Source organism: Cyprinus carpio, chromosome A2 (assembly GCF_018340385.1).
Source record: "Cyprinus carpio isolate SPL01 chromosome A2, ASM1834038v1, whole genome shotgun sequence".
Taxonomy (NCBI): Eukaryota; Metazoa; Chordata; class Actinopteri; order Cypriniformes; family Cyprinidae; genus Cyprinus; species Cyprinus carpio.
The window spans coordinates 13,931,222-13,959,025 of record NC_056573.1 but is presented as its reverse complement, the minus strand read 5'-3'; the positions used below and the strand labels follow the sequence as shown (position 1 = coordinate 13,959,025).

General features: G+C 34.6%; 1 protein-coding gene across 2 annotated transcripts; it reads right to left on the bottom strand.

Moving 5' to 3' along the window:
• Window positions 1-162: 162 nt before the first annotated feature.
• Window positions 163-27,804, bottom strand: LOC109086820 (cadherin-10-like). Of its 2 annotated transcripts, none has more exons than XM_042774336.1 (12): window positions 27,564-27,804; window positions 12,745-13,105; window positions 8,215-8,509; window positions 6,255-6,374; window positions 5,343-5,510; window positions 4,617-4,804; window positions 4,279-4,532; window positions 2,797-2,933; window positions 2,585-2,706; window positions 2,341-2,449; window positions 1,905-2,156; window positions 163-1,200 (listed from the first exon to the last, which is right to left on the bottom strand). In XM_042774336.1, the coding sequence occupies exons 2-12, from the start codon at window positions 12,961-12,963 to the stop codon at window positions 710-712; spliced, it is 2,355 nt and encodes a 784-aa protein (XP_042630270.1). In that variant the 5' UTR covers window positions 12,964-13,105; window positions 27,564-27,804; the 3' UTR covers window positions 163-709. The 2 variants fall into 2 exon arrangements, with proteins under 2 accessions (XP_042630270.1, XP_042630262.1); XM_042774328.1 differs by lacking the exon at window positions 27,564-27,804 and adding an exon at window positions 20,082-20,267.

Sequence of the window (27,804 nt, the reverse complement as noted above, 5' to 3'; positions counted from 1 at the left end):
TTTATGCTCACACAAAGCATTAAATTATTTAAAAAGACATGAAATATAGTTCACACGTTCTATGGAGCACTTTTATGATATTTTTTTGATATTAATGTTTTTGCATATTTTTTGAAGATTGAAGGCTTCAGTTTCCATTCACTGTAACTGAATAAAAAGAGAATCTAAATTTCTTCTGTTTCAAAAAAGAAAGTAATTTGGATAAATTATTTTAACTGATTTTTTTTTTTTTTTTAGTTGCATTTGTAGAATTTCAAGAAACCGAATTAATTTCTCATGAATTATTTTTGTCATGACGTCAAGAAACCAAAAATGATTTGTGATGCATGATACTCCACCATCATCAAAGGGAGAGGAACAGGGAAGAGTCCTTTACAATCTGTTATAAGCCGAAGGCAGTCTTGTCACTGTCCATGTATTTAAAGTCACAAAATCATCCATTCATTTTGCTCCTCAGTCAAGGTTTTTTTTTCTAATGAACAAAAAACAAAATCACCATCACTTCACCTATTAACACAAAATCACCTTACCACAACACCGTCCACGAAAAAATCCATCATACAAGTGAAATTCAGCTTGTGTTGGTAGAAAACAAAAGAAAAAGGACTTGTGAAGCATCCTTTTATTTCTTTCTTTCAAGTTATGCCTCAGAGCACAGAGTGAGATCCGAGCGTACTTACAGAGAATATAAATGTCATTGAACAGCAGCCTAGTTGGCAACTCCCGTATCCTTGCTGATGTACATGTCAGCAAGCTTTTTAAACTGCGGTCCCCAGTTAGAGAGGTAATCATATTCATGGTCTCCCTCAGTCGCAGAGGACTCCAAAGAGCTCAGTGACTCAGCAATTGATCCATTGCCCTCATAAGCATAAGTGGCGAGAGAGTCATAGGGAGGTGCGGAAGGGTCTGTGTCGTTTTCTTGCAGTCTGCTAATAATGAAGTCTCTGACATCTGCGCACTCCTTCATGGGTGAAGGTCTGTGATAGGGAAACAGCATTTCGGGGATGATGTCACGCCGCAGCTGGTTGCTTTCGACCACCTCTGGGTGGCGCAGCGTGCCTATGTCAAAGGCCTGCGTGTCCTCCTCGCCGCCACCTTCGTCATTGTAGCTGACTACATTATCCCTGATGTCCTCTTTGGAGATGATCAGCGGTTCCTTCCTCCTCTGCTTCTTTAGAGCCGAAAACAGCACCACAATCACTGCAGAAGAGTGAAGAGATAGACCTTTGTCCAATCATTTAGTCAGCTTAAAGCCACAAGCTCACATTCAGATTTGCTATTTTTATTTTTTATTTATTTATAATAAAATATCCACATAATCATCAACTTATTTATTTATTTATTTATTTATTTTTGATAATCCAATTCACTAAGATGTACATCACAATATGGAAGAAAAGATTTGTCGCTACTTATTTTCATCATAAATTTAATGAAAACTAAGATGAAACCCAATTGAAAACATTTTCATGAACTCATGAAAAAAAAAAAAAAAAATTTCTGGAAAAAACAAAATAAAATGCATTTTCTTGACTTAAAACAGCATTCCTAAACTAATTTTAGAAATCCATCGTTTTTTTTTTTTTTCTTTTTTTTTTTTTTTTTTAATAGTTAAAAAAATTAAGGAATTTATTTTTTCTGAATTTTGAGTATGAATCACTGTTAAATTAAAGACATTAAACATTTACAACTCACTTGCATAACATGAAATACTACTAGACTGCAATAATAGACTGTGCTGAGAATATTAACACTATTAAGCATATTTAAAAAAAATAAGCATTTTAAAATATGGAGCACCTGGAGAAACTAAAACTAAAGTTGATGAAAACTAATGAAAACTAAACTTTAAGCCTGCCTTGGGTTATGATGCAAATTATAAAACCCTGTCTGCATAAACTCACTAAGCAGGATGAGGACGCAGAGAAGTATAGCCACTAGTGCCCCAGTGCTGAGGCCAGCAGAGAGCAGCAACGCATCAACACTGCAGGAACGCATGTTGCCGGTGGCGTCACAACTGCACACGCGAATGGTCAACGTGCTGGTGCTGCTCTGGATGGGGTAGTCGCTGTCGGAGATAACTACTGGCAGATAGTAGACACTCATTTCACGCCTGTTAAATCCACTTCTTCTGGTCAGGATTCTGGCTGTGTTATCTGTGGGAGAGGTGGGGGTTAAGAGAACATTCAAACAGTCAGAGCTGGAGATATTATCTCATGCTGAGTCAAACAACAGCAAAAATAAAGCTGTTTTTGTTGGTGCCAAAACAGAAAAGAAGATTAAACACATGCATTTTCCATAAGATTCAAGATTGAAACATCAAAGGAAAGATTTATTCACCTTCATTATCAAAGATGGTGAAGTTTGGATTCATTGAACTCAAGCTGAATACAAATTTGTGACCCACAAGTGGATCGTCTGTGTCGATGGCACTGATAGTCTGTATGAGCTGGAATGGTAGACATGATTTTGAACTTGCATTTTGAACTTGCATTGCACTAGACTGCATTGTATATAAAAATCATTTATATTTTTTTAAACCTTCATGGCTAAACAGTCAAAAGCAAATATAAAGTATAAATACCTGCCCAGCTCTGACATTCTCACACACAAATGTCTCATAAATCATGGCAAATTCTGGCGCATTGTCATTCACATCCAAAACCTTTATCAAGACAGGAACACGGCTTCTTTGATGAGGGTTATCTAGAGAAATAATGTAAAGATTATCGCAATGTAAAGCAGACAGTACATGATGCGTCACCAGGCTATTTCTTTATGCATATATTTACTTACTCATTTCACTGGCCAGGACTGAGATGTTGTGCCACTTTGACACTTCCCTGTCAAGAGATTTAATAATTGTGATGGATCCATTCTTGGGGTCAATGTGGTAGAGTCTCTCTGGGTCTGTGTGTTGATCTATTGCATATCTATGGACAGGTTTAAGAAAGAAATAAAAATAACTGAAACAGTCACTGACATTCCCTGAAGTTTGAAGAAGGGGTGGCATTGCATAGCATTTATTATAAACTGGATCAGATTAGACAAAGGCCAACTGCCAGGGAATTATTGTAAATTATTATTATTATTATTATTATTATTATTTATTATTTACTATAAAATTTTATTTGTTTGTTTTATAACAACATTGAATCCATATGGAACCATATGGAAGCCCATTTCAGCCTCAAATTAAAATTAATTAATAATAATAATAATAAAAAAGTAATTGCCACCTAATTTTTCATACTTGCAACTTTATATCTCCTGCAACTTTTAGATCTCCAATTTAATTTAAAAACGTAATTTCTTGTAACTGATCTACTTTAAATGAATTGCGGCTTATTTCAATTTATGGCTAATTTATCTGCTTTTATTTTTCATCATGGTGACTTCCAATCATAATTGTGACTTTGTATTTCACAATGGGATTTATTTCTTATCGTGAACTTTACCTCATAAATCAGTATTATTTTTACCCATTAAGCACAAGTCACAAATTACAATTTTTTTAGTTCTCAGAGCCAATTGTGGGCATTACTCCGACACTTTACTGTACAAAACATCTTTAAATTTGTAAATTTTATATATATATATGGGGTAAATTCACTAAATATTTGCACCCCGTTTTCGCATGTTTCAGTCTCATTTGCTAATCTTAATCCAGTTTCACCATGTGCAATCTGCATAATTATGTTGTACTGTGACATGCGTATTCAAATTGTCATTTCACTGCATACAAATCTTTTCTATGTAAATCAGGCTTATTATAGACTGTGCCTTTTATACCAAAAGCCAACACTATTTGTGGTTGTGTGCATTTTCTAGGCATCAGAGCAGCAATTCATCAAAAGATAATCAAATAAAGAAGAAGAGTCTAAACTGGGCATATATCCAAAAACACTATTTGGATATATTTTTTTGCAGTTGAGTGCATTTTTGTCATTTAAAAGAGTTGATTCAGGCACTGGAGAAATGCTGTCCCAGTGAAATATGTCAGATAGCAGTAGTGTGCTGCATCTTCCACAACCTGGAGCAAAACCAGTCTGCGATATTGGGAATTGCCTTCAACAGATTTTTTTTTTTTTTTTTTTTTTTTTTTTTTTTTTTTTCTGGGCGTTTGTGCCATTTTCTGATTGCCATAATTTATTTAGAGATTCGGATGAAGTGCAGACAGCGTGTGGAAATAAACTATCGTATGCTATCGTAGGTGCAAATCATTTTAGTGAATTCCCTACAGTAACTGCTGAATAATTAAATATTTCAAATGCTCACTGGATTGGGTAATGTGTGGCATCAGGGTCCCAGGCTGTAATAGTTCCAATTGCTATTCCTTTTGGTGTGTCCTCATTGACCTCAAAGACAAACTGAGGCCTGCTGAAGACAGGAGGCTCATCTACATCTTTGGCAGTGACCTTGATGATGGCTGTGTCTAAAAATGGGCCCAGAACAGTGAAGTTGGGGTCCTGGTGTGTGTTAGTCACCTCCACTTTCACTGTGTAAACACGCTTGCTTTCATAGTCCAGTTTCTATATGAAGATCAAGACGAGTGTTTGTTAATATTTTTGTAGCATTATAAATCATAACATATAAATACTGATACAGGTTTTTACCTTTTTGACAACGATAACACCCTCTTGGGTTATTTCATCTGTTATTATATCGAGATATTCTTTGCCATCTCCATCTACAATTCTGTATTTCAATTCAGCATTTTCTCCCTCGTCACCATCATTGGCTTTAATTCGGCCCACAGTTGATCCTATTTCTGCTGACTCATAAGTGCTTAGGTGGTAAGAACCTTGAAAAAGAAAGAGGTTATGTTCATTTCAACCATATACAACAATTTTATGCCCTTTTTGGTCTCAATTCTAAGCCCTTCATGGCTTTTAAAGTCAAAATCTACCCTATTTAATAGCTTAATTCATTTTTAATGGACAATACTAGTTGTATTTTCATTGGTGCATTATTCTTGACAAAAAAATGGTCCTCTTTATATTTTTATCAATATCTAATAACTTGCTCTTCCTCTGAAAATCCTTTTTTTCTGATGTCATTTTGGCCATGCTAGAATTTTGTTTAACTAAAATTTTGACCAATAGCAAACAGCTATTTAAGCAGTATTTTAGTGAACTCATTTGTTTTAGCTCCATATAATTATTACAGCTAGTTGTCCCACCCAGTATTTATCTGGGTGAATATTTTATCTAATTTGCAAATGCATCATAAATACAACTCACAGATCAATAAGTACAATACGTCAGAAATACATTTTAAACAATAGATGGGTTGCAAATTACGTTGACTTTAAAAGCATTTTTAATTTAGTGATATCTTACTGTAAGCAAAACGTGGCGGGCTGTCGTTAACATCTGTAAGGGTGACGTTGACCATGGTGGTTCCAGACAGACCACCCATCTGTCCTGCCATGTCTTTAGCTTGTATAATCACCTGATACTCCTTTCGTACTTCTCGGTCCATATTGGAAAGGGCTATTCTGACAATTCCTGCACAGAAAAAAAAATAAATAAATAAATAAATAACTGTATAACCAATAAGCATAACAACATAATATTGTAATATCAACAACAATGTAAATGTAACATCTCTCTCTAGTCTATATGCGCACGATGTACTGTATAAATATACTTTTGTTCAAATATTAGTAATAAAATAAATAGTCCATATTGTACCTATTCATTCATATAGATAATTGTTCATTTATTATGAAATATTCTTATTTACAAAGTGAATGCACATAATCATTCATTTATCCACTTTTTTTTTTTTTTTTTACAATTAACCTACTGCATACTAAACAGAAACTTATTCTCACATTTTTCTTAATATTTAATCTAATAATATATTTATTTGTTTTATAGCACTACTTTCTTAAAGGGCCAGTGTTTTCCTTTTTTGTGTTTATACTTTCATCTTAATATTTTGCATCCATAAGTTTTATATTGGAACATATATCAAACTTAACTTCCATTCTTCCCAGAAAAAGTAATAAAACAAGCCCAGCGTAGTAATTTGTTCCATTTCAAAGTTTTATTCTATTTTGTGTAAAACAAATATTCTAGTTGTAGCTGGATGTGTTAACCAGGCGCAGCAGTGTGTGATCTTTATGCTTCAGACATTCCACATAAAAAGTCACATCCCTGCCTCACTTTGTCAAATGGCCTCAGGCATCCATCGTAGTGGTATGTCAGCAGAGAATATGTTTTCAACAAGATGTTTAGAGGATTCACCTGTCTCGGGCTCCACAGAGAAGTAGGGCTGCCCTTGCAGGATGCTGTACACTAGTTTGGCACTGTTCCCATATGTGGCATCATCTGCATCAGTGGCATTGACTTCTATTACAAAAGTACCTATAAAAAAAGAGAGACAAAATAGTTTTGAAGAATGGAGAGGAGAGCAAATGGAGATGTTTGATTAAGTCTCCTTCTCTTTTATGGAGACACCCAAAAACATCAACAATGTAATAAAATGTCCTCAGATTTGCCAAAATTCCAAAGTCTGCCATCAGAAATCATTAGCTTCTCATCAATTTTTTCCAAATTTATTACATTTATTGACATACTGCATGCCAATATTTATTTCTCCTTATAGGCTTTTAAAAATATGGATCAACGTCAATATTTCATTTAAGCATAATTGAGAACATAACTGAGTCTGAAGAACTAAGACCGACCTCTGAGCAATAAAATATTCCTATGGGTAGCCAGTGGAGAAGATACAGTCACTTTAATATTAAGATTAAACCGATTAGCATCTATATAAGGCTTTGTATTATATTGGATGTATTTGGATTGTATTTGGAAATACATTTATATAAGATTAAATTTCTCAAATGTGAAGAACCAAGCTCTCAATAAATTTATTATCAAGGGGTACAGTTATGAAAAGGAAACAAATAGTTGGGTCCTTGTTTGGCTTCCGAACTGAATTATTAGCATTCATTATGGTTTAAAGGCTACAGTGCCTCTAATCTTGATTCACCACCATTCCTTAAATTGGAAAACACAGATGGAATTGGTTTTGTCCTAGGGTTGTGTGTCAAAGGGTAACGAGTGCTTCATAATGTGATGACACTTACCCCTTGATTGAGGGCAATAATTTCATAAATAAGATGTACAGCCTCTTATATTAGATTCCAGCTGAACATGAGAACCCATATCAGAGAAGGAAGAGCATCATTAGATTTTCTTTGGGGAGATGATACCAAACAGACTGCTTCACTGCTTGAGGACTGACTTGATTGGAAATGGGATAACCAGAGGTTATTATGATATTACTGAGAAGCAGCATGAATCTCCTGAATATTCATGCGCTGTGAATATGTATGGTGCAGTGTCACTGCTAGCACAGAGCTACTGATTGTGTGAGACAGTGGTGATAGATGATGTGCGAATGGGAATTAGATGTAAATAGAAAATGTGATGAGATAAGCAAATAGAATCTCCTCCATCAGGCACTACGTCAGGACTCAAGAGAAGCAGTGCCTAGCGGGCAATGGTTTTAATATTTACATATATTTGCATTTGACTACCTGAAAACTGTTTCCTAGATTCCTAGAAAACTGCTATGTAATAGCTTTATATCTGATTATTAATAGCACCACGGTACCAGTCTTATTTGCTATACATATTTTTATTTATTTATGCGGCAACAAATACCAAATAATAAACAGGAAATGCCAGAAATCGTTTTAAAATTTTTTCTAGTTTGTCATGGTCTCTAGACTTCTTGACTGCATCAAATTCTCCAGTGTTTTTTTTTTTTTTTTTTTTTTTTTAATAACTCATGTGAAACTATAACATTCATTTATTATTTTTATTTACTATTTATTTATTTATTTATTTATTTATTTATTTATTTATTCCCAATTTCAGGGCACACACCAAAAAATAAAAAATAAATAAATAAATAAATAAATAATACTTCTACTAATAATAATAATGAAATAAATCATACAGAAAATGTTGCGTAACTATAGGTAAACGTTAAATTCTTAAACTAAAGACAAAACAAAACTAAACATTAAAAACACAAAACAATTTTTTTTTTTTTTTTTTTTTTTTTCAAAGTCTAACTCACTTTTGTCTAAATCCTCCCCTAGTAATGTTGAGAAACCCTCTAAAAACATCATGACAGTAAATGCACTTCAAATAACAACACAGAGAGAAAAAGTAATTTCCATTCACTTACCGACATCTGACATTTCAGGTACACTGGCAGTGTAGACAGCCTTGGTAAATTTGGGTTCATTGTCATTGATGTCATGTATCTTGACAATGAATTCAGTGGCAGGTTCCAGAGGGAGGCCCGTGATCTTGTTGAAAGCCTGGGCCTGCAGTGTGTAAGAGGCCTTTTCCTCTCTGTCCAGTCTCTGTGTAGCATGTAAATCCCCAGACTTCTCATCTATACGAAAAATTATGCCTGCTCCTTCCCCAGAGAGAACGTATCTGGCAGTTCCATCCCCTCTGTCTTTGTCTGATCGAAGCTGCATGGACAGAAAACAGACTGTGACTTAACTCAAGTTTTTCTTTCTTTCTTTTTTCTTTTTCTTTTTCTTTTCTTTTCTTTTTTTTTTTTGTCGCAATGCACAGATTTGATATTTGGCAAGTCATTTCTGATTATTTTCAAATCAAACACTGTAGAGTAACAAAAAGCCTTTCCTTCAGCAAAGAGTTTAATATGATATGCTGTCATGTTTTATTAACCAGTGGACTTCATCTAGACTTGTTTTCAATCATAGTTAGCAGCTTAGAAGAATAATCTTTTGGAGGGAAAGCTCTCTAGGGATAATAGAAACACATAAAAGCCACAGTCTTAAGAGTACAAGTCTTCAGACTATATTCCATTAAATACTAATGAAGCTTTTAGTCAGTTTTTTACCACTGCATTTTCATTGCATTTCCATTTGCATTTCTAAAAAATACAAAATATTCCTAGGCATTTTAGAACATGATTGATTTCCATGACTTTTCATTTTAATAGTGATGATACTAATCAGAATTTCATATATTGCCATCTTTGTTCTTACTGTTCCTCTTCAGGAACTCGAGCTGCATCGAATGCTATGGGGAACTCCTTCAGCGTGAGCCACTCTGAATATCGTGTGCAATCTGTCCAACGGAAGGGCGTGACGTCACTGGCGGGGTGACGTAAACAATCAGGAAGCTATAAAAGCATGTGCCGAGCAGCTGGCATCAGCTTTCTTGTCTTTCAGCAACCGCTCTGTTTGTGTATGTTTTATCAGTCTGTCTTGTGAGTCTTATTTGGTGTTGTCTGTCCTTATAAGCTCCAATATGTCTAAGAGCAAAGCTAAGACAAAACATGTGGGCGACAGCAGATCATGTTTCGGATTGTGTGTTCCTCCCTGCCCGCGCTATATTACAAGCGGGGATACACACACTCTGTGCGTGATCTGCTTGGGAGCGAAGCATGCTGAGTCGCTCTCTGTCCGCATTGTGAATGATTGCCAATGCAGACGCTTCGCTCCCGGAAGGCTCTCTTCGAAGAGGGAGCCTTCACCAGCTTTTCCCACGGGTCTGGCCCCACTTCTGCTGAGGCGGAGTGGCAGCTGCACTTGTGGGGTTCGCAGGCAGATCTGACAGAGGGAATGGAGACGGGCGAGTCCCTATCTCCTTCCTCATCTGCCAGATCTGGTGCCCAATCCCTGGCATCAGAAGCCCGCTCCGTGGTTTCTTCCCCCCGGGGAGAGGGATCGACACTTCGCCTGTCTTCCTTCACCTGTTGATGTGGAGAGTGTCAAAGTGTCAAAGAGGATTCGCCACCTCACTGCAAGTGAAGCAACCACCTCTACCTCAGTCGGAGCAGATGGTGGTTCGACATCGAGATGGGGGAGCTGGGTTTGAGACTGAACGCCAAGAAAAGTGTACTTTCTCCATTACAGAGTTTAGTTCATAGCAGGTGTACTTCTTAGAGGACCACTTATCTAGGCGTGGTGTGGGATTCGACCACGAGGCAGACACGTCTGTCCCCTGCTCGTATCGAGGCGATCCTCACGTCAGTCAAGAGAGTCAGAGAAGGCCAGTCACTCACTGTAAAGCAGTTTCAGAGATTACTGGGTCTAATGGCAGCTGCGTCCAACGTGATACCTTTTGGCCTACTGTACATGAGATCCCTACAGTGGTGGCTCAAGACCAAGGAATTTTCCCTGACGGAGAAAACACTTCGAAATATCATTACATCGACCATCACAAAAGTCACGCAACGATGCCTCTGTGCCTTAGACATGTGGAAGAAACCTTGATTTTTGAAACAGGGCCCAGTTTTTTTTTTTTTTTTTTTTTTTTTTTTTTTTTTTTTCATTACAACACTTTATTAGGTAAAACTCATTAAAAAAAAGACATTAATATATATATATTCCTTTAAAATATTAGTAGGGGACATAAAAGTTCCCCTAATTGAAGTATCACCCTGATTCATCCCACTGGTTGGGTCATTCAGTTTCCCTTAAATGAGTTTATTTGCCCTTAAGCTGTCCAACTGTCACCGTCTGATGCTTAATTAAATTTCAACCAGTGGGATGAGACTATATGGGTTCTAACAGGCTTCAGTGAATCAAAAAAGCAGGTGTTTCATGCTTATGTGTGTAGATGCAGGTCCAGCATCTGGTCAGACTCATGGCCATTTAATGCATTTATCCTAGACTCTAAAGGCTGTTTTTAGAAAGAGCTAGTGGTCTGATTCCACCAGCTGACCCTTCAAACACACTCAGCAGGATCTCATAACAAACACTTTATGTTATTCACTCTGACTGATGGAGAGGGCAAATGAAAGACGAAGGAAAACATCACAAAGCAGAATGTTATAAAAGCAGCTATTTATCTGGCCTAACATAAAAGCTGTGTTCTGACTTACACTGTCCCTAAACAGTGTACACTGCACCCTACACACTCATCATTCTCAAAACCCCTCAACTGACTAAATGTCTGTTGCAGTGTTTAATATACAAGTGATTTGTTCGTAATAAATCGAAACCTTTTTGAATCATTTGTTTTGAATCAGTGTTTCGGAGCACATACCAAACTGACTAAGTCATGATTTAATCAAACAATGATTCATTGTGATATACTTTTTATTTCATTGGTGTGAGGCTACAAATTAATGAGATGAATTAATGTTATGTAGATAATTAAACTTTAATGGTATTTTGCTGTTAGTAGATTACACTTTGTAGGTTACACTTTGTTGCATTTATACGGAAAGACAAGCAGACGTCCTTAGCGTGCAAAGTTTGGAAAAAGTTAATCAACAATCAGTTTGCAATGCAATTGATTCAAAGTTTCGAAAAGCCTCGCTTCTACCATCACAACAGATTATTTCAGTGAGAATGCGATGCCTTTTCTACAAAGAAAAAGGACAGCAAGACTTACATTAAAATGGAATCCGAAATCAGAACTCGGTTTTGACAAAATAGTTAGCTGGCGTTTTGCATTTAAACAGCAAAATAATCAATAATAATACATTTATCATAATCGTTCTAGAATCAAATCATGAATCCCATAATCAGACTGAATCGTAATAGTCATTATACTTAATACAGCTGAAATCACAAGAACTGAATACAAATTTTAATTCCTTTATTCCTTTACACAGTATTAAATGATGCTAAATTTATCTCCTGACTTCCCTGTCAAGAACTGTATCAGTGTCCACTGGTTCACTTTGCCGTTTGTTTAGTTTTCCACTTCATTCTTAAGGTGAGAGTGGACGTAGCCATTAAATGTGTGTGGCTTCCAGGTTTTTGTGGCTGTATAAACAGCTCCTTATGCTGCTGATTGCAAGCTGGTATTTCTTATCAAACTATTTTAATGTATTGTCACTATAATCACTGCTCTTCATTATTTATATTTATTTATTTATCTATAGAGGCTATGAATTGGAAGTCTCACACATTCATAAAAAATACCTTACTTTCACATTGAAAAATAAGGTGGATTTGCTCCCAGTGAATAAATTTTGACTCATAGCCAAGTACCCTATCAAAAGTACTTAGCCTAGCATACCCAACATTCAGAAAAGATATTCCAAAACCTTTTGACCAAGTGCCCTTATTAGTATGTGTTATATGCTAAACAAGAATTATATATTTAGGGGGGAAAAAACACAGTTTTAAGCCTCTTTGATGTATTCTATGTTTTCTGTATGTATACAACACTGTCAGTGTTTTAATAACAGGGACTGTGCTGCTAAATGTCAGTATGGTCTCCTCTTTCATGTTTAATGTGGCATAAATATAGCATGCCTCTGAACTGCGGCTTGATGAATTGCAGTCCCTTCCTTCACATAGCCACTGCAGATGGGTTCGAAGTCAATTGGGGGGAATGAAAAAGAGTGAGTGAAATAGCCCGTAATTGTTGATTCCTGTCAGGTCTCTGCGGAGCCACTTTGTCCTGCAAATGAGAGTGGTAAAAAACTAAACCCTGGTACAAAGTATTCTGTCTCAAAATTACTCTCTCCCACTCTCGTTCACTTTCTGTCTCTCTGCCTCTGTGAATATTCATGCCTCAGTGAGTGTGTAATTCATATTTGTGCTACTTTAAGTTCTTTGATGATGGCATCAAGTTTTTTCAAATTGCCTGCTACACAGTGCTGTGTTCAAATCCAGTGTCAAACCATACAAAGCTCAGGAAAACGAAAATCAAGTGTTTGCATCTCCTCCAAACCCTGTTTGCTAGACAAGAAGGCTCGTTCAAGGACACTCACCTTGCCGACGTACTGATAGTTACTTCCTGTGTATTCCTCCGACAGGAAGAACTGCCTCCACATCCAGTCCCTTTTGGATCTGTGTAGCACCAGTTTATCTCCTTCCATCAGATGGTTCCAGTGAAAGAGATTCCCATCACTCCTCTCTAGCAATATGACTGGAGAGCTCAGGTGTGAAAAGACCAGTGGAAGCAGCCAGAGGAAGTGATTCATTATCATTGCAGCCAATCGATCGGCACAATGGCAGTGACTCCTTATGAATAAGCTAAGAAGGGAGGGCAGTGCTGAATTGAAAGTGATGTAGATGGCAACATCAGCAACCCTGACATTGTAGAATCGCCTTTGATCCTCCTTTGATTCCCTATAAAAAATAATCAAAGCAAAAAGTTACAGTGTGTTGGAGGTCATTGCAGCCCTTGTCAAGATGCAACACCCGTTTCTGACACTGTAATCCCTTTGTTGTTCGTGGAGTATATCCCACAGGGCCCTCATGCAGTATTCTATTCACAAAAGATCAAACATGTAGCCTCACACAAAACCTTGCATATAGCGTGCCCGTGCAATTAACAGAAATGCCTGCATCGGTAAACTAAGATGGTATAGTATGCCAGGTTTGGGTCATGGTCAGGACATATTGTTATCATCGGTTAACCAAAAATGTTCTATTATTTACAACATATTAAAATACTGATGATGAATAAATAAAATAAAAAAATAAAAAATGACTACATGTATACGAATATAGATAATTTGTTTTTAATAGTGTTTATGTTATTAGAATACAATTTTAGGTTACTCATTAATTGAAACACCTGCAATTGTTTTGCAGAACATGTAACTGAACATATTTTGCTCTGTTCTTATTGCATTTATAGAATTTTAACCATCAGATGTTGAAACTTTGAATAATTTTGCGATGAAAAACACATTTCATAAGATGGACTGATGATGTTATGTTATAATTTAGTAAATTTTGAACAACAACAACAACAAAAAAACTTATAGTTTATCTTTAATTTAGTGGTGATAATGCACAATGCATTATTATTATTTTTTTTTTCATTTTATTTTATATCATTTTATTTATTTATTATTTTATTTTATTTTATTTATTTATTTATTTTTTATTTTTTTATTTTTTTGTGAATGGCACTGTGATCGATATGACCAATTACATTTTTAAAATCTGCTGTGGGACAGGGTTTCGATGTAGACAATAGTCATACTTTATAAACAAATAGATCCAGTTGCTACAAACAGTATTGCTATCTTTCAGGATCTGCAACTAATGTGTACTGAGCTTAAGTTTAGGGTTAGGTTCGGGTTCGGGTTATTTGTTTTAGCATATGTAGTAAGGGTGTAACTAACTGAACTTAAAAACCATGATACATCACCCACGATACATATCGCAGTACTCTTGGAATTAAAATAAACTCTAGGTGTAATAGCTTTCGTAAATTCAACAGGGATTGGTCTTTAATTTATACAGTTAAAATAGCAACTGTTATTTTACATTTGTTTAATGTACTGTACACACTCTAAACACTGTTTATTTTATTTGTATCTTTGCTCTATTGTATTTATTTGTGTTGTTGCATTAATTTGATTATTTGTTATTATTTTCTTTATTTTTATTTGACCATAGTCCTTTTCATTGAATATAGCAAATACCAAACCGTGAACTTTTTAGAATCGGCTTTGGGGCAGGGTTTATGCTGGTTTGGGATAAAAAAAATAAAATAAAAAATAAACACTGGTTTGGGGTAATAATAATAATAATAATTATAATAATTATAATAATAATGAACCATATGCACAAGCTGCGCAACTTCTGTTGGTTGTTTCTGGTGAAATGATTAATTATGTTTTATTAAAATATTATGTTAAATCTTCATTTATGATTATCAAGTAACTATATAATAATGGGAAACTAAAAATATGATGGAAATTACACAACCCAGTCTCACAACCAATTTCTAGAGACCGATTTTCAGTGCACCCTCTAACTGTTATGCGGTCGAGACCCTTAGCATTATTGTTGATCGAAATTATGTTCACATCTTATGTGGATTTTTTTTCTGCAGTCGCAAACAACGATTAAAACAAAGTCCACAAGTGAATGAAATGCCAATCCTTATTTGCAAATAAATTTTTATTCCAAAGCCATCTTCCTTATTCCCTCGTCCTCTTAATATGTTCCACATCCAAATCGATTTCCAGAGAGAGTACTATAGTACGGGTGTTATAGCTACATCAGAGCCGAGAAAAATCAACATACGTAGCGGGATCAATAATAGACCTTGATTATATGTCACAGAATGACTAGGGTCAGATTCAAATGCTGGTCACACAACCTAAAAGCTCTTGCTTGCTGCCTCAAATAGTGATTGCTGCTGGCAGAGTGGCCTGCCGCTGTGTTTATTCCTGAGCTTTCAGGCTGAGTGTTTAAGCATGACAGCTGATGTGCGATACATTCAATTAAGTGGGACTAAGTGAAACATTACTCACCTCCTTTTCACCATTTAGAAAGGATTTTTCACAAGCACATCCTTCTAAGTTGCAAACAGAGTTTTAATGTTGCTAAATGTTTGAATGCCTGTCCCGAGAAATATTTAATGCCACTATTTCTGAACTCCAGTAAGCAAACGCATCAGTGTTCAACATGGCCAGCAGGCTCTAATTTGGCTTTCAGGTTACATGGCTACATACCAAATAAATAAGTAATATGTATAGAGTAAATATTGATTTTAGTTGAAATAATTTATCCCATAGCTTAATTTAAGAAAAAAAAAAAAAAAAAAAAAAAGTCTATTACAATCAGCCTAGCAACAAGACAAACACAGCAATTATATTACAGTAACATTCTCTAAGGTAATAAACTCTGAGGTTATTTTCACTACAAACAATAACTGAGGCTAAATGGCAGCAACTACATGACGATGGAGAATATAGTGAGCCCACCCACTTTTTCAGCAGCCTTGGTTCCGGAAATAATTTTTCCGTATATAAAAAAAAAAAAAAAAAAAAAAACAGTAAAATAAAATAAAAAGTCTCATAATCCATGAACCAAACCAACCAGCTAAGGAGAATTACAACACTGCAAAAATTCAAAGGTTCAAGATTGTGTACTTAATTGCCTTAACAAGGGGGGAAAAAACTGTAATGCCATGAAGCTTTGTGAACAATATGGAACTAAAATCAACACACATACACACACAGACACACACACACACGTGATGTTGCATATTTGTTTGACATTGTTTGTTTGTCATTTGCGGTGCTTCAGGGAAGTTGACAAGTGCTAAAGTGTTCTTTTGGCACAAATTGCTTGTTGCAGTTCTCTGATTGGTGGAGATTTCTCTGTATAATGAGTGATCTAGTTTTTCCAGGAATACAGGTTAAACACCGTTATTTAAACATAAGTTTTGAGCTCTGATTTATTTATAAAGCACATTCAAAAACAACCTTGGTTGGCCAAAGTGCTGTACATTAAAGGTGGTCCTATTATGCTCTTTTAAAAGGTCTTGATTTTGTTTTGGGGGTGTACTAGAACAGGCTCTCATATTAGGTTGTTCGAAAAACACGTTATTTTTCACATATTTTACATCATTACAACACCCCTCTCCCCAGTCTGGCATGAACGGCTGGAATAGTTCCTGCATCAAATGAAGGCTCGCCTTCTGAAATACGAAATGTGCTATGATTGGTTAGCTGGGCCAGTGTGTGCTATGATTGGTTAGCTGGGCCAGTGTGTGTTGTGATTGACAGCACTCGGCGCCTGGTCAGGAAATATCATGCACCTTACCATAGCAGCCTGCTGTGAGCTTCAGGGTAAATATTACTTCAAAATCAAATCAATTTGAGCGTGATTTAAACCCGGATGATTTTAACCACTCTAAGCTCGTCTGCCTTGGGAAAACTAACATGTCTCCGATATAGTGATAACACTCGTTGCCTTCTCTAGTGCAGCTCAACCAGGTCTTGTCCCATTCGTCGATCTTTGTGATATCACAAATCCCGGAAATTATGCATTGTAGTCCAAACGAGTCGTTCGTTGTAGTTTTTGGAAAGTTAAATAAAATATCTCCTTTTAAATTGGACTTTGAGATTTGTAACTTTGCAGATCTTTTTTATGCTCAAACAGTAACATTACAGATTAACTAAAGTTGAAAAAGTGAAAAAGCATAATAGCACCCCTTTAAGTAATATACAAATGCAGTTACAAAAGGTTTTTAACATGGATCTGAAATCAGAAAAATAAGTTGAAATAATGTGTGCTGATGGGCTTCAACAAAAGCATATACCATTGATTAACCTTGTAGCTCACAATAGGTCTTTTTAAAGGTTTATAAGTTATTGTTAAAAATCAATTCTCCTATATTGAAAATTAATAGGATTTTTACTTTTTCAAACTGACTGTTTCACTTTAATTGAAAATTTCAGACCACTGAATGCCACAGCTGATCAATCAAAATCAAGTATTCCAGAGCACCCACTTCACTGCTGACCTCTAACATCTCAGAAAATTCATCACATTCCCACATCCTTTGTTTTTACACAGAATCATTTCAATTCAACCAATTTTCTGAATGGAGTTTTCACTAAAATATCTTCCAGTTCAAAATTTTTGTAAAGTTCTTGAAAAAGCTTGTTGTATTCATCATTCAGCATGACAACAGAGGCCATATTGATGTCTAAATATCTTTATGACTGTTTAATATCGTTTAATAAAGTGCTGTGTATTTCACCATCTTGCCCACGGCTGGCATAAAAACCATTTCTGTTTTGTAACATGTAATCCACTTTGATTATTATTATGATTAAATGCTGCAGTTATAATTTAAACTCTTTCCATGAACCTTATTAGAATATTAATTCTAGATGTGCACTGCATAATAAGCAGCTTTTGACTTCTCATGAATTTCAAGGTATAAGTGGTCAGTGATTTGGCTGAGGAAAGAGAGAGATTGGCATTAGATACACTTTCGGGACGTGTCATATATCACCTATTAATAAGAGAATTAGCATTAATGCCCTCAGCTCCGAGTCAAGTACACTTAGTCCTTGTATCTAAGCTAATATGGAACCAAATCTGGGCTCCGTAATGACATATAATAACCTGGAAGGTTTTTTTTTCTTCTTCCTGAATTCTGGTGCTATGGTGCATATGCAAATCTAATGCAGATTTCTATGTCCATGACTGTCCTTGCCATATGTACAGCAGCTTAAATCTCCTACATAACTGTATATATTTAAGCTCTAGTGAGTAACATTTACATTTAAGGCACTGAAGACGCTCTTATTTCCACTACATTAGCATTTGACACCAACAACAAGCTACAGATGCAACAGTTACCACTTGGGGGAGCCCAAGACCTTTTTCTCTCCTCTCTTCCATGTATGAATCTACCCATCACTCCATCCCTCATGCTGGACGGCTCTCACAGCTGGCCTCTCCTTTGCAATATTAATGCCCTGTCTTCTTTGTTTCAAAACTTTGGTACAGATCAGACATGTACCATGTTGATTGCCTGCCTGGAGGATCGGCTTTGATTCTGCCAGGTTCACAAACTCAAGGCAATCATTTACACCCTGAGTTATTAGACAGAACACTTTTTCTGATTTTGCGTGGCTCTGAGGATCTAATGAATTCAAAAGTGAGCTCCGGCAGGAGCTGACGGAGGTCTTGTCTGATTAAAAAAATGATGTGTGTTGTCAGAGAAGGGCAAAGAGGAAGGGAGGGCTGTGTAGTACACATTTGTGGATGCTGGAAATGCTCAATAAAAATTCTAGGGGTTTAACCAATGACTAGAATTCACATGAATGCAAGATGAATAGTCCTTGACCTCCTAAAATGCTTTTTATAGGTCACTTCCTCAGGTCACAATGTAAATGTTATTTCACTACCTCCCTGAAAAGTAATACATTGGTTGGATCTTTCGCCTCATTATGAGGCAAAATGCCTCTCATTCTGAGGCAGAAAGAAATAGAGAGATATGATATCAGAAGACAGAAATGGAGAGAGAGAGAGAGAGAGAGAGAGAGCTTCCTTGAATGGAAGCATGTGGGGCTTTATCTCATGATTTATCTCCGTGTTAAAAGGCAATTATACATGTGACACTAGCTCAGAGGAAGTGTGCGCTTTAATTTGTGTAAAACAGTCATGCCATTATGTGTTCATGTCAGATGTATAAATCACAGTTTGCATATACTGGCTGAGTTCAGAAGCACAGCTAGAAAAATCTGATCTAAACTCAAGTCTAAGAATGGTTAAAACAGGCAATATGCAATGATGTTTTAGGTACACAGACAAGAATCAATCATTATTTGTAATACAGCACTCAAAGTGATTTGCATACAGTCTTACATTTAACTTATGCAGTCACAAATGGTACAAACAACCATCATGAAAGCTGAAAAATGCTCATGGATATCCTACACGAACACTTTCAAACACAGAGTGCTGCTTATGCAGGTTTAGTGTTACAGCTTTGCCAACATACTACAGAATCTGCAGCGCTTTAGCTAAAACCCTGGGTTAAGGATCACAAACAGAGACAGTGGTGCATGAAAGCAATTTCCCTTCATTGGCTGTGATATGCTGTATGTCAAAGATCAAACACACACGTAGACCTCTAAACGTGTGCACACCTCCTTGTAAATAGCGATGGTGTAATTAAACGGACTGGGTTAGAGGGAGGATTTTAGAAACTTCAGCTGCAGTCATGACTCCTGTGGATGGTAAAGTTAAACTAGATATGGATTGGTTTGAAGAATGTCACACTTTGTTTACATATAAATAATTTAGTTAATAAATAATAATAAATAATTTAACATATTTAATTATATAATTTTATATATATATATATATATATATATATATATATATATATATATATATATATATATATATATATATATATATACACACAGACAGACAGACAGATAGACAGATAGATAGATAGATAGATAGATAGATAGACATATAGATAGATAGATAGATAGATAGATAGATAGATAGATAGATAGATAGACAGACATATTGCAAATGTCCAAATAAAAGAGCAGATGACTGACAAGTCTGTGGCATTGTGAAGTCATTCAAGTCTATTACATTAAAAATCCAATCCATGATGCGGTTGTTGAAGTTGTTACCATGGCACAACGTAATTCCATGCAGAAGGAAGCATTCCAAAGTATTTCGGTTCAGATTTGAGTTTGGCCTCTTGTCAGTTCCAAAGCAACAATTTCAAACTAGTAATAAAATTGCAATGCTCTTTCCATGCCATTTAGATTAGCTGGCGTTATCTAAAGAGTAAGATGCATAAGGCTCTTACCTTAACAAAACAGACTCCTGTGCTCTTCTGAGAGCATGCCATCCTCATGGAAGTATGACGCTGGCTTCTGTACTGGCCTCTTGGCAGCGCTCAGATTCCAAGACTGACTACAGTTGTGTGTGAGACTCCAGCTGCCTCTCTCTCTCTCCCTCCCTCGCTCACACATAAAGCCCTCTCTCTCCTGCTCTATCCTTTCTTTCTTGCTCTGCTGGACAAGGATGCAGTTTGCAGAGGGGAGCAGGCTCTGATTGGTTGCCATTCATAAGATTGTGATTGGGGCTGGAGTTGACTGGGAGGAGGGAGCGAGGGGAGCGTTGGCTACAGACCAGGGCACTGAAATGAGGACAGTGGGTTTAACACAGCAGTCATGATGACTTTCAAGAATTAAATCTTGGACTAAAAACATTGGTAAAGGGCAGGAACCGGAGGCATATCTGTGACATGCTTACAACAAAGCTGATCAGAATAACAAAGGTTTTCGTAGAGGCAGTTGTTTTCATCACACACATAAGCACAAATATATAACTGCCAGCTGAACACATAAATCAGATCTCACAGTGGAGCCGGCAGTCTTTCTCAACAAAAGGAGGAGTTTCATGCAGTAAAGAGCATAGAGAAAGTAATGCATTCTGAGAAATTAAAAAGAAATAAAGAGTATCTCAGAGTCTGAATATAAAATATGGATTTTGGAAAATTAAAATCTTACATTTCACATACACGACTTCTGACGTTTCTTCAGAAAAAATTATCATATAAAACTGATTTATGAACTAAATTATGTTTAGGTGCCAAAAGGTTTGACTAATATTATAAATGGACCTAGGGGGAAAAAATTATGATGTGACCCATTTGATATTCAGTGAAACAATTTACTGTAGAGTTCAATCTTATTTCTCTAACACAACTCTAATATTATAATTAGGGTATTATATATATATATATATATATATAATCTGAATACAAATTTGGAAGAATACTGCATCAGTTTTGGGTTTGAGTATTTTATCCAACTTACATTCAGATATGTATGTTTCACTCTCTTTTGTATAGCAAAATTGCATACATTTTACATATACTACCATTCAAAAGTTTGAGGTCAGTAGGATTTTAAGGTTATTATTATTATTTTTAAATAAATTAAAACTTTTCTTCAGCAAAGATTTCTCTTCAATTAAATGCTGTTATTAAGAACTTTATGTTAATTACGACTGAAGTAATATTAAAATAGAAAATAAACAATTTACATTGTAATAATATTTAACAATATTATTGTTTTATTATATTTTTAAACCAATAAATGCAACCTTAAAAATGTAAGAGACTTTCAATCAAAATAAAACATCTTACCAACCCCAGACTTTTAAATGGTATACAACCATCAAACAATATACTATATGCACTGTACAAAGGGTGGAAAATTACAATGTAAAATATGTATTTGTACAGGGTGGTATTTTGGTGCAAAGCCAGATATTATGAGCCATATAGCCTAAAATCTTTGAGGATAATAAACAATTATTATTACTACAAATCATTTTTTTATTATTTTTTTTTTTTTTTTTGCTTCAAATCATGGGTTTATGATTTCTCCAGCTACATGCAGTATAATTCATACAGATCACACATTGCACTGTGTGACAAAATTGCTTAATTTTCACATACAAGTCCTCTCTATTGTATATATAGCATGCAGTTTCAGAATAAGTGTCGCTGTGGATAAGTGCTGGAGATGAGAGCACATTGAATAGATTCTGACTCTCTAGAAAGAGCCAAGATGGGGATGGCAAATACAGCTTTTCATTTGAGCCCTGCTTTGATGTGCTATATGAGGTGGATCAAAGACCACACTGATGTGTCTGTACTATGGCACAGATGTTGGGAGAAATTACAGCCAATATATTGTGAAATAATAAATAAATAAATAAATAAATAAATAAACAAATAAGTTTGTTTTGACTATATTTTTAAAGTCTCATCATTTTCAAAACAATAAATTTATATAAAACTCACAACTTCCAAATCAAGTAAGAATAATATAAATCACAACTCCACCCTTTCAGCTTCAATGTTTAAGATTATTTATCACAATTCTCAGTTTTTTACAAAGTTTCTATTTTTAACCGAACAAATCACAATAAGGGTGAAGATGAGTGATCACAATTCTCAGTTTTTTACAAAGTTTCTGTGTTTCTCTGCACAGCTGGCAATTATAATATATAATATAATATATATCTTGTGTGCTTTTGAGGGCAGCCAAACTACAGTGTAACTGATTTGATTCAAAAGGTACCTTATTTCATCCTTATTGCTCTGGAGTAGTACATTGATTGAACCTTACCCAAGTACCGTATCTGCAGATCCTTTACCAATACAATTGGATGCCATGCCTTCAATATGCCAGTGCACAATTGCATAGTCTCAAAGCTATTATATAACAAACAGCTTTGCAGTTTAAACAAATAAGTGGAAACCATTATACATTTTTTTCCAGGATTATCGTTGTTGTTGTTTGTTTACAAATAGAAGGTTTTTTTGCATCCTTGAAGTATTAATTTCTCTCAAAGTAAAATAAAATAAAACTATTACTGACCCCAAACTTTGTAACAGTAATATATATATATATATATATATATATATATATATATATATATATATATATATATATATATATATACATATATATATATATATATATACATATATATATATATATACATATATATATATATACATATATATATATATATATATATATATATATATATATATATATATATATATATATACATATATATATATATATATATATACATATACATATACATATACACATATATATACATATATACATATACATATATACATATATATATATATATATATATATATATACAGTACAGACCAAAAGTTTGGAAACATTACAATTTTTAATGTTTTTGAAAGAAGTTTCTTCTGCTCATCAAGCATGCATTTATTTGATAAAAAATACAGAAAAAAAATGTAATATTGTGATATATTATTACAATTTAAAATAATTGTTTTTAAATTTATTATACTTTAAATTATCATTTATTTCTGTGATCCAAATCTGAATTTTTAGGATCATTATCACATGATCCTTTAGAAATCATTCTAATATGATGATCATTATCAAAGTTGGAAACAGTTCTTCATCAAAAAAAATTAAAAAAAAAAAAAAAAAATTTTTAGGATACTTTGATGAATAAAAAGTAAAAAAAAAAAAAAAAAAAAAGAAGAAGCTATGTTTTTAACATAAATATTTTGTAATAACAATAAAACTACTGGTCAGTAATTTGGGGTCAGTAATTTTTTTTCTTTCTTTTTTTTTAAATAAAATCAATACTTTTATTCAGCAAGGATGTGGTAAATTGATAAAAAGTGATAGTAAAGAAAATATATTATTAGAATATATATTATTAGAATTTTTTTTGTTTTATTTTGAATAAATGCAGTTCTTTTTAACCTTTTATTCATCAAATATATTAGACAGCAGAACTGTTTCCAACACTCATAATAAATCAGAATATTAGAATGATTTCTAAATGATCATGTGATAGACTGGATGTTACATGTGACACTGAAGGCTGGAGTAATGATGCTGAAAATTAAGCTTTGCATCACAGGAATAAATTATTTTTTTAAAGTATATTCAAATAGAATAGATAGAAAACTTATTTTAAGTTGTAATAATATTTCACAATATTACTGTTTTTTCTGTATTTTTGATCAAATAAATGCAGGCTTGATGAGCAGAAGAAACTTTTTCAAAACATTAAAAAAAGTAATGTGTTTTCTGTACTGTATATATATATATATATATATATATATATATATATATATATATATATATATATATATATATATATATATATATATATATATCCCTGACCATTTCAGTCCATCCACTACAGATTTTGTTGCATATTTGAGCATGGATTGCATCGTTGACCTGCCACAATGTACTAAAGGATGGAGCATTGCCAGCTACTGTCTTGGTCCCAACAGCAAACCTGCAACCCATGAGTAAGTGTTGTTACTCTGTTACTCAAGAATGGTGAAGAGGGTGATGCATAAGACTCTTAAATGTACCTTTGGGGGAAAAAAATGGCTACTTTAGAACTTTACATATAAAATTTAAAAATATAAATAAATATTTTGTATAACTAAAAAAAATAATCTAAAATATTAATCTAAAAAATATATATACATATATATATATTTGAAATGTTTATTTATATTTGTGATCAGATATTTGTGGGAAAATATGATGCATAAAACCTGTGATGCCTTCCAAGTGATACAGTTTCAAATGTGTCTTCTTAATATACATATATTACAACTCTATATATATATATATATATATATATGGTATATTATCTGAAACCTCTCTGTATTTACCTATTCACATATCATTGCAGAAAACCTTGTTTACATCAGCTCAAAACCACTAGTGTAGAGTTTCCTCTTACAGAAAGTTCAGTTCATATTTATTTTCATTACAATCTGAAGTTTAAATCACTTTTTAATTAGTTGTGAGAAACACCTGAAGATCTAATTACACTAATTTTAGATTATTAAAATATTAAGAACATTTTAATAATCTAAAGAACCTATTTCCACTATAAACAACCATGTGTGCAGTGGATGTTAAAGGTTCATGGAAACACAGATGCATTTTAAAGAGTATTCTGTAAATGTTACTGGACAATTTGCTAAAGGTAATGTTAGTTAAGTACTTTCAGTAAATTCCTAACACTGGTTTGATGTACCCAGCTCATTTTCTCTTATAAGTGCTGTTAGAGCAGAAACATTCTACCAAGAACTGACAACAGATGGATGGTGAATGAAATGTTAATGGATTCAAACTCCTTACCCCATGTCTGGGCACCATTACAGAGATAGCAAAGTGAAAACATCAGCTGCAAAAATGATTGAATGCCACAGTTAAAAGTCAAAGTAAAGACAAAATGTGTAGAGAAAACAAAAGCAAAATAATATATCCCTGTTAGTTTGGCATTTGGCACATTGCATCAATGCATGTGTTATTTCATACAACGCCTCCTCCTTTTCCTCTTGAGAGTACCATGCCTCCACCTGCTTGTCTTTATCCCTGCGGGCCTTCCTTTACATTACTCTTGGCCAGTATTCCTGCCAAGACTAATGATTGCACTTTTTTTTCACACCCATGGACCTGTTAGCATTTTTAGCCAAATCATAAATATACAGTACTTTCACCATATTAGCATTCTATGTCATATTTCTTGCAGCTTTTGTAGAGTTTTGCAATTCCATTACAGTTACCACAACAATATTGTAAGCAATTGACAAACAGCTTCACTAACACTTTGTGATAAATGCACTAAATTATAGGGTGCCAAGTGTAATCTGACTAATTTCATCGACTGATTTAATTAATCATTACACTTTAATGCATTTCAAACACAGAAGGACAAAAGCAGCTGCATTTTGTCAGCAGAAATGTGAAGTCATTACTTTATTTTGGCAATAGAAAATGTCTTTTTTGAACAAAAAATGCTTGTCACATCACAAAATGCTCAATCTTTGAGTGAGATACTTTTTTATCGATTAAAAGGGTACAATTATTAAAATGATACATGTGCCTTCCATTTCATGATTCAAAATTCCACAAAATGCATTTTGTCCATGAAATAATTGTTCTGTAAATATCTTTCGGATGCCAAGGATCCCCAAATGTGTAGGTAAATGTATAGGCAGATATATATTTTCACATATAAAGACACATTTTTTTCTGTGCCAATGAGCAAAATATTATCTGAAAATAAATCTAAAATTGTTGACAGTATAAAATAATTATGATTAATCAGGTCTAACCAAGAATAATGCAAAATTATCATATTCTTTATTATTTTCTTACATTATTAAACTTTTTTTATTCTACTTCTTTCGTGGACAAAATACATTCATGCTGTACAGTCTCAGCAAAGTATGCTAGATCATAGTAGCCTGCTGCATCCAGGAACTCAAAACTGACAGTCTGTACAAGATCTTGACTTGCAGTATGCAAATTGCATTCAACACATAATTTATGGCTGCGTTTGCACCATTAACTGATTAACCTTTATTGAACTGGATGTTAAAACAATTTCCCTTATGATGCCGTTTAAACCCTACTGCAATCATTTTAACTGCTCAACATCATATTTCTAAAAAAAAAAGAAAAAAAAAAAAATTCAATAACAATAAAGTCTTGTTTTTTTTTTTTAGTTTAAAATTGAGCCATAAAGGAAATGTATGCTGTCATGTGATACTGAGCTTTTCTCGTCAACAGGTTGTGGTGGCTTTGCATAATAAATTGCAGGGCTTAGCAGACATGGCCAATTGATTAGCAAATTAAGAGGCGCTCAGTTATGTGTGCACAGACAAAGGCAGGTTTGCCGCCTGGCAATAGCTGTCGAAGATTTTTACAGATTGATATTATTAGTGAATTTCAGTCATGCAGCACGATTTATCAGCACTGCTGTAGCATCCTGCTGACAGGCCCTCTTCCTCTCCAGAAACACAGCATTAATGGTGGATCTGGACCTCCATTTGACTCACCCTGTCTCTCCCTCCTGCAAGGCCTCACATGAGGCGAACAGACTGAATGAATCCTGCTGCCAGATTACTTCTGCTCCATTCCTATATCCATGCCATAATGTTTGCCATCTGAAAGGTATTTCATTATTTAGTATGAACAGCCAATTGCAGATGTAAATTCACAAATGAGACTGATGAGCATTGGGGCTGCATTACATTTGATACTTAAATTTGACATTTCATGCTTACTTATAGAATCTGAGGCAATCCTTTCACCACAGAGGAACCCCACTAAGCGCCCAATACCCCATTGATTGAAATGATAATTGACTGTTTGCAGAAAGAGCCCAGGTGCAGTGACATTCTGCTGGTTTACCATGAGCATCACAATTGCCCAATCAAGGCAGTGTTCCAGCTGACAGACCTGGTGAGGAAATTACTAACACTTGAGCAACAGATGGCTTTGGCCTCCACACAGTCTGAGTGGCCATCATGGATGCTCCATTTGGGAGGGTTTTGGAGGAATTCACTCTGTGCCGCCAGCGCCGGCTTTCTAACACAGACTGTGGTTACAATTTCATTCAGCGAGGGGTACAGTAATTTGATAACACATCTATTTGATGTTTTTGAAGATATGGTGGAATAAAGCGACTCTTCATCAGTAATATACTAAGATACAAAGTGTTCCTGTTCAGTTGTAGTCCACAGTAGACAGTGAACATATATTATGCATTTTTCCCTGAAACTACTGGAAAATGTTTGCAAGAGATGAAAGGGCCTGGCAGACTCATTTTACTCCCGTTATCTGATATATTTCTGAGCGACACAGGATACCCAACCAGAAAAAAATATAGAGCGGAACTGTCTGCTATTGATTGAATCATGAAAAGTGGGCTTACTTACCAGGATGGAACCAGGTGGTTGGAGTGGATGGTTTGAAAAGGATTGGTGATGTCAGCTAAAACATCATCATTTCAGATGTGAAGTAAGTTGTTACATTTTTATGGAAGATTAAGAAGACAAGCAGATTTTTCTTTAGAAGAACATACACTAATAAATCATGCTCAGTAAGACCTGGAATGCGTATTAGAAAAGTAAACTGTCAATGTCACATTGTGTTCCAGTACTGCTGTTTATTTATGGA

Coding starts and splice junctions, on each gene's coding strand:
- LOC109086820 (XM_042774336.1), bottom strand. CDS start 12,963: ATGATAATGAATCACTTCCTCTGGCTGCTTCCACTGGTCTTTTCACAC. Junction 2,934..4,278: donor GCCACACATTACCCAATCCA/GTGAGCATTTGA, acceptor ACCTGTCCATAG/ATATGCAATAGATCAACACA. Junction 2,157..2,340: donor CACCATCTTTGATAATGAAG/GTGAATAAATCT, acceptor CCTCTCCCACAG/ATAACACAGCCAGAATCCTG.